The sequence below is a fragment of the Podarcis liolepis genome (assembly GCF_965112155.1).
Source record: "Podarcis liolepis genome assembly, chromosome: 1".
Taxonomy (NCBI): Eukaryota; Metazoa; Chordata; class Lepidosauria; order Squamata; family Lacertidae; genus Podarcis; species Podarcis liolepis.
This window is the reverse complement of record NC_139554.1, coordinates 119,978,197-119,986,090: the sequence shown is the minus strand read 5'-3', so window position 1 is coordinate 119,986,090 and position 7,894 is coordinate 119,978,197. Positions and strand designations below refer to the sequence as shown.

At 43.5% G+C, this 7,894-nt stretch overlaps 1 protein-coding gene across 3 annotated transcripts in view; it reads right to left on the bottom strand.

The window, feature by feature from the left end:
• Positions 1-1,105: 1,105 nt before the first annotated feature.
• The window catches only part of ANKAR (ankyrin and armadillo repeat containing), a 48,701-nt gene continuing 41,912 nt past the window's right edge, over positions 1,106-7,894 (bottom strand). For all 3 annotated transcript variants that reach the window (XM_083467423.1, XM_083467424.1, XM_083467425.1), the window contains 3 exons: positions 6,718-6,914; positions 5,370-5,416; positions 1,106-1,534 (listed from right to left, as the gene is read on the bottom strand). In XM_083467423.1, coding sequence (XP_083323549.1) covers positions 1,290-1,534; positions 5,370-5,416; positions 6,718-6,914 — 489 coding nt within the window. In that variant the 3' untranslated portion in view covers positions 1,106-1,289. The remainder of the gene's footprint in view (positions 1,535-5,369; positions 5,417-6,717; positions 6,915-7,894) is intronic.

The following is a 7,894-nucleotide window of genomic DNA, read 5'->3' as shown; positions in this document are numbered from 1 at the left end:
TGGAATTAGCATGTGGTGTGCAATCCAGCCATCATTTAGCTCTTTTAAGTCTAATGGTTAAGGATGTGCTGATGGTCTCCCATTGAAGTCAATCATGCTTTAAAAAGTGCTTGGCTGTGGCTGAATGGTGCTACACACTTACTATTTCTGTTGCCTTCCAGCTTGAAGAAGGTTGAGTATATAAGCAGGGGGCTGTCTTTATCTCGGGGGTGGGGGGTGGGCTCCCCACAACTCTTGGAACCCTGGAAAAACAACTGGAAGGAAATGGGGCTTAGCACGGCTGCCTATCTTAACACGCCAACATCGCCATATTCCAAACACTTGAAGACACTGTGTTGGCACCAACAGTAAGTCCACCAGGTCTTTCTTCCAAGGTCTTTCTCCCTAGCAAGTGTGCTTAGGATTTTAGGCTTAAAACATGGACTACTGCAATGCGCTCTACGTGGGGCTACCTCTGAAAGTGACCCAGAAACTATAACTAATCCAGAATGCGCGGCTAGACTGGTGACTGGGGGCGGCCGCCGAGACCACATAACACCGGTCTTGAAAGACCTACATTGGCTCCCAGTATGTTTCCGAGCACAATTCAAAGTGTTGGTGTTAACCTTTAAAGCCCTAAATGGCCTCGGCCCAGTATACCTGAAGGAGCGTCTCCACCCCCATCGTTCTGCCCGGACACTGAGGTCCAGTGCTGAGGGCCTTCTGGCGGTTCCCTCATTGCGAGAAGCAAAGCTACAGGGAACTAGGCAGAGGGCCTTCTTGGTAGTGGCGCCCACCCTGTGGAACGCTCTCCCATCAGATGTCAAAGAGATAAACAACTACCTGACATTCAGAAGACATCTTAAGGCAGTCCAACTTCAGGGAAGTTTTTAATGTGTGACATTTTAGTGTATTTTTGGTCTCCGTGGAAGCCGCCCAGAGTGGCTGGGGAAACCCAGCCAGATGGGCGGGGTACAAATAATAAATTATTATTATTAAATTATTATAAAAGATACCAACATTGAGAGATATTGTGAGTGTTCTCTTAGGCAACACTGCAGGCTATGGAAAAACACTTCTGTTTCAATACTGCACCTAAGTTTCTTTTAAGATATGAATGCTTACAGTTAATAGCCAGCCTTTTTATTCTCTACCACAGCAGCAATTATTTTATTTTTTGCATTATTAATAGACAAACTTTCATTGTGCAAATCTGTTACGGACAGAGCAGTAATAATTACCCTAATTATCTGAAAGGTATTAGCAGAGACACTACTGTTTCCGTGGCTGCCCCCGTGCAGGCACTAAAGTCAAGATCTCTTTCCTGACAAATTGCTGAGGAGCGCAGAGACATCGACAATTCTTGGTCTCGAAACTTGAATGAGGTCCGATGTTGTGGCGTGTGGAAAGGGAATGTGGCCGGATACTGGGACGCGGGGCTTTTCCGGTGTTTTGAACCTTCCCATTAGGTGGGGCACCGTGGGCACCAAGAAGAGGGAATCCTTTGGACGACACTTCGTTTTGTATATCTTGACACCACTAGTCTGGGATTTGTCTGCAAAATGAAAATATTGCTTTCTTATGCACCAGAGGAGCCGACTCCTAGAATATTTGAGGGGGTCACACTTTTCCCCCTCTCAGTGTTAGGATTTTTATCCATTTGTGCTGCTCCAGCAGTAGCACTATGTTTTGTGTGTGTGTGTGTGTGTGTGTGTGTGTGTGTGTGTGTATATATATATATGTGTGTGTGTGTGTATATATATATATATATTTGCTTTCGTAGATTTTCACGGGTACAGGAATGCAGGTTTTGGTGTCTTCGGGTGTCTTCCCGTGTAAGAGTTGGGGTGTCTAGGCGACGTTTCGACGAGGTCTCACTCGTCATCTTCAGGCTGGTGCTTTCGGCTTCTTGTTACTGGAACAGAGCAGGATCTCAGTGTTTGAGTTCCTATAAATACTGTTGAGGGGGTGTGGTGTATAGCCTCCAACGTTCTGGGCAGAGAGGAAGTTCCCAGGTTAGTGTGCCTTTTCTTCTTTTGTTCCTTAATTACTTGAGGGATATCTTGAGTGATTTCTTGAGTGATATTCTGAGTACCACTTAGGTGGGTCATTCCCCCCTGCAATCCCTACACAGATCTGGCTGGCACAGGGCACAAAACCACAGCTCGCCCCTATACACGAAGCCAAGCCAGAGCACAACTAAGTGCAGTACAGCCATCTTCTCAGAAAAACTCTTCACAAGCTCAAGAGGTCAAGACACGAAAGCTTTAGCAACTAATCCACACTTAATGACCCACCTAAGTGGTACTCAGAATATCACTCAAGAAATCACTCAAGATATCCCTCAAGTAATTAAGGAACAAAAGAAGAAAAGGCACACTAACCTGGGAACTTCCTCTCTGCCCAGAACGTTGGAGGCTATACACCACACCCCCTCAACAGTATTTATAGGAACTCAAACACTGAGATCCTGCTCTGTTCCAGTAACAAGAAGCCGAAAGCACCAGCCTGAAGATGACGAGTGAGACCTCGTCGAAACGTCGCCTAGACACCCCAACTCTTACACGGGAAGACACCCGAAGACACCAAAACCTGCATATATATATATATATATATACACACATATATTGGTCTTAACACTAAAGACCCAACCTCCAGTCTATTCCATATTTCGATTACATATTACTTATTGCCAATACACACTTTTATCACAATTAAACTTATTCTTAATATATCTAATTTCATATATCTACCTTGCAACTATTACTGAAGTTCCTCAAATGCTGCAACAGGATTAAACTAGTATATTTATTTTTCAGATATTCTTTGAAAACCTCCCATTTTGAAACAAATTCCTGTTTTGATTTATTCTTTTATTTTCTGATAGACCATCTAATTCGGCATATTGTTAGCTTTTGGATCCAATCTTGTACAGAGGGGATTTCATTACTCTTCCATTTTGCCGCAATCAGAACTCTTGCTGCCTCCGTCGCATATAAAAAGATACCCTTCCTCTTTTGCGGAATATCCAAATCAGTTATTCCCAGGAGGTAGGCCTCTGGTTTTTTATTGAAAGAGATCTTTAGCATTTTTTGCAGTTCTGCATGGATACTCTCCCAGAATACCTGTATCTTCCTACATATCCACCACATATGGTAGAAAGTTCCTGAGTGTTGTGTATATCATGTGAGTGTCTGAGAGAGCGTGAGACAGGAAGTCTCAGTACTGTTGGAGTACTGTTGGTAGTTTCATTTCTGTTTGTGATGCTGTTCTGTACTGATGAGACATGCTGATGAAGTCTCTGTATATAGACTGTAAAAGAAAGTAGTTTAGAGCTACTGATTGACTCTTTCTTCTGCTATGACATGCCAGAAGACGAGTATGCTCCTCTCAGGAGGGAAGGGTCACTTATCACCGGTCTCTCTGGACTGAGGGAAATTTATAGCCACGGAGGACCACTGGAGAGACACCCAGGAAGTTGGTGGCCTTCCCGGGCGTTTTTCCAACACCTGGTTGATGGCGGTTGCCACTCAAATGGTATGTGTGCCCCCGTCTTGTGGTCAATTTTGTGGGGCGCAGGGCTTACCTGGGACCCTCTAATATTTTATTCAAGTTGGCACCCTTGTTATGCACTGGCAAGTATAATAAATAATAATAATAATAATAATAATAATAATAATAATAATAATACCTTTATTGTCAATGTACAACCTGTGTACCTCCCCCCCCAACACTCAATCTCATTGCACTCTGTGTGCTTGTCGCGAAACACACCAACCCCGAAAGTCAGTTGCACTAGAATCATAGAATCATAGACTCATAGAGTTGGAAGAGACCACAAGGGCCATCGAGTCCAACCCCCTGCCAAGCAGGAAACACCATCAGAGCACTCCTGACATATGGTTGTCAAGCCTCTACTTAAAGACCTCCAAAGTAGGAGACTCCACCACACTCCTTGGCAGCAAATTCCACTGTCGAACAGCTCTTACTGTCAGGAAGTTCTTCCTAATGTTTAGGTGGAATCTTCTTTCTTGTAGTTTGGATCCATTGCTCCGTGTCCGCTTCTCTGGAGCAGCAGAAAACAACCTTTCTCCCTCCTCTATGTGACATCCTTTTATATATTTGAACATCACTATCATATCACCCCTTAACCTCCACTATATTATTTTCCGTTCAGCAGCCTAACAGCCCACGGAACAAAGGGATTCTTAAGCTTACATAAGTAAAGCATTTGTTTGTCTTTCCCCCTCTGAACTGTTGGCACTCTTGCCATACAAAAACTGCCCCTCACTTGCAAAAAAAATAACTGCTTTGCTTTAGACCAAACTTGGGTCTCCAGCTGTTTTTGGACTACAATTCCCATCATCCCTGGCAGCTGGTCTTGCTAGCTAGGGATGATGGGAGTTGTATCCCCCCCCCCCCAATACAGCTGGAAACCCAGGTTTGGGAAACACTACTTTAGACACACTGTTTGGATTGAGATTCAGCCCAAGCATACTGTACCCAGTTCTTTAATGGCTTTTTGCATCTGCCTCGGTTTGGTAGAACTTATGTTTCTAAAGAAAAAACAAAGAAAATCTGACACACCTGAAGTCTGGTCTACACGCAGGTAATGTGTCTGTCCCCTTCACGTAATGTCTAAAGATCAAGGGCCCCCCCAGAACAACAGCTTGTGAAGTGTGAGGGATTGCCACTGGAAGGCAGAATGGGCCCCTCAATTCTCTGGATTCTGTCCAGATATAATCAAACTTTTATTTTATGTATTTGATGAGCTAATAGAGATCAGCAGCTCTCCGCCACACATACAGTGAGATTTAACATGCTCGGCTTCTCATGCACTTTGCTCTTTATGGGTAATTCAGAACTTCCTTCATTTGTCATAATACTGTATATCACCATAAAAAGTAAGGGGAAATGTGTGTGCGGCTTATGGAGCGAATGCAGGGGGGAGGCAGGCAGGAAAAGCCCGCAAGAGCCACAAACAAGCTCCGCGTGGCTCTTGCGGGCTTTTCCCCAGGAGGGAGAAGGGACTGACGCGGCCAGTCAGTCCCTTCTCCCTCCTCGTAGAAAAGCCCGCAGGAGCCGCGCGCTCCTGAAAGGGTGCTCGGCTCCTGTGGGCTTTTGCGGGAGGTGGGGGAATTGCCATAGCCGCGCTCAGCCTCTCCCGGCCGGAGGGGCTGTGCACGGCTAAAGAAGCCAAAACAGTGAGCGGGATCCATCCCGCTGGCTGTCTTTGCTTCCTCTTTAATATTTTAAAAATTGATTTCCCCCTCTTAAAACTAGGTGCGTCTTGTGGTCCGGTGCGTCCTATAGAGCGAAAAATACGGTATATAGCTGAGCTAAAAGGGCAGAGCTGTCTAGCCAACGAGAGTTATTTCTGAATAAATTACCTCGTATGTGTACAGGAACTGCAGGTGGCCCTCCGTTTATCTCCAAACTGAAAATTAAAAAGGCAAGATGTTAGCAGTAGTCTTGACATATAATGACAAGCAGCAAGGACAACAAAGGATCTGTGTTCCAATTAAGGAATAGGCATTTAAACAATTTAATGCGGAAGGTTGTTTTGAACCTCAGCTCTGATTTCCAAACAGCTTGGACGGCAGAAGCTTTGCTTACTTAAATGAGTTTCTTGCGGGGGAATGTATTAAGGATCTAGACTAGGGTTTCCCAAACTTGAAGCTCCAGCTGTTTTTGGACTACAATTCCCATAATCCATGACCACTGGTCCTGCTAGCTAGGGATGATGGGAGTTGTAGTCCAACAACATCTGGAGGACCACAGGTTCCTCTCCTCTAAGCTAGGCACCGGTCCTTAACCTCAGGAGAAAAAGAAGAAATCTTATGCACGGCTTGTTATATAACAGCCATTTCCTATTTATATCATGATATGTAATTGTGGTGCTAGACTGTAATCGCCTTCCAGACAAACTAGAAACACGCTGTTGTGTTTATGATTTTTTCTGTGGTAGTACTGGGAAATTAAAAAATGCTTTCGTTTTACGGGACAAAGCTCCCCCCCCCACTATTTCGGGGGGGGGAAATGTTGTTCTTCAACAGATTTTCACAAAACTTCACCATCGAAGGTGTCCAATGAGATAGAAATAAAGCTAAAACATCCAAATATTGGTGATATATACCTCTCAGTTAGAGAACTTTGTGAAGGAAATAACCCTTCACACAAAAAAATTGCTTTGGGAACAAGTCGCTATACAACTAAATATAAAACTCCCTGAAGGTTTTGGAGATTACAAAAAATATATATATTTATGAATTTTTAAGCTGCACTGTCATTAAAAAACAATAACAGTAAACTGGAATATAAAAACAAACTCAACAAGGGTCCATAAAAACATAATTAAGAGCGTCAATACAAACTGAATGGATTTAAAAGAGAATTGCAACAACTCATGAGAAATCAAGAAGCAGGTTGCATTCTGCCTGTCCTGCTCTGCAAAGAAACCATGGGGCTACTTAGTCTTGTGTCCATGCCTGAACCCAGATTGAAACGGATCCCAATAATCTGTGTCATTCAATAATGCTTGCAGCTGCTCCATCAAAACCCTCTCCACCACTGTCCCCCAGAATCAATGTTACCCTGAAGTCAACTGATATTTTGATCGCTATCTGCATGGGGTACTGAATAGAAATCAGTAAGATTTTCAGTACGTGAAAAGTGAGGGACTCAAAACCTTAAAAAGCAAACAAACCATAAGATAATTGAAAGGTTGCTAATTGTTACCTGAGAGCTGGAAGCCCAACTCTTTTTTGCCTCTTAAATTCTCTCACAAAGTCTGAATTTATTCTTGCATCCTTGCTAAGGTTCAGTATTAGCCTCTTGAACAACTTGGGCTTATTCCTACATTGTACTAGCAAATGGCGATATGCAGTTCGGTTGAATGTTAAATATCCCAGAGCACATGCCATAGATGTACGAACCTGAAAAAAGAACCTCACTTTCAGGTGTCTTTTCCCTGAAGGATTTTATTAAAGCATATATATAATCAATAAAAAGAAACTCATCTAAATAAAAACACAGAGAAAGAAAGAGAAATTAAAATGGAGAGTTCTCTCTCAAAATTAGAACTTGTCACATCACAGAAAGTTTATAATTCGGCAGAATATTTGAACTATCTGATATGTAGATGTATAATTTGGAATATTTAACGAGATTTGATTGGATTATTAAATTAGAAAATCTAATATTTTTTTTGACTAATGTAGCTGAGTCCCTTGTAGGTTTCTAGCTACCCTTGGTAAATTATTATATTCAGTCAATTAAAGTGATGGGAATTCAGACCTCCCAGATCCCTGTTTACTGCATCAAAAGACTTGCACGCCACACCCTGGAATGTGTGATCCATGTGGGATCTGGTCTGTTCTTGTATTCTCTACCATCTTGTCTGGGAGGTCCACCTTCTATAGTACCTGTTTTCTACTTAAAGTGGTGGTGGGAGGTGATATAGGTTTAAAAAAGCTGGGGCTAAAATGCAGCCTTGCTTAACCTCCTTGGTGGCTGGTACAGGGGTCTATGAGTTGGCCATTTGTGGAGGATCTTACGTACAACACAGTATCTTTAGATAGGCTATTAATCAAAAATAATAATCTTTCATCTATACTGGATGCGTCAGGGAACAGACATCAGAGCAACAGGAGAAGGAGAGGCTCTCCGATTCTGCAGGGGAAGGTACCAGCACTAGGGGGAGACGCAGCTTGATAGAGGGGGAAGGAAATCAGCGTAACACCAAGGATCCAGGAGAGCAAATGGGAGAAGAGGGGGAAGGGCTCCGGGATTCTTCCTTGGAAGTCAGTGAGGAGAGCACTGGTCCTCCACTACCCACGCCCTCCCTGCGCAGGAGACTCCTGCGCAATGAGAGGCGGAGACGATTGGGTGTCAAACAGCTTTTATGCTGGCAAAG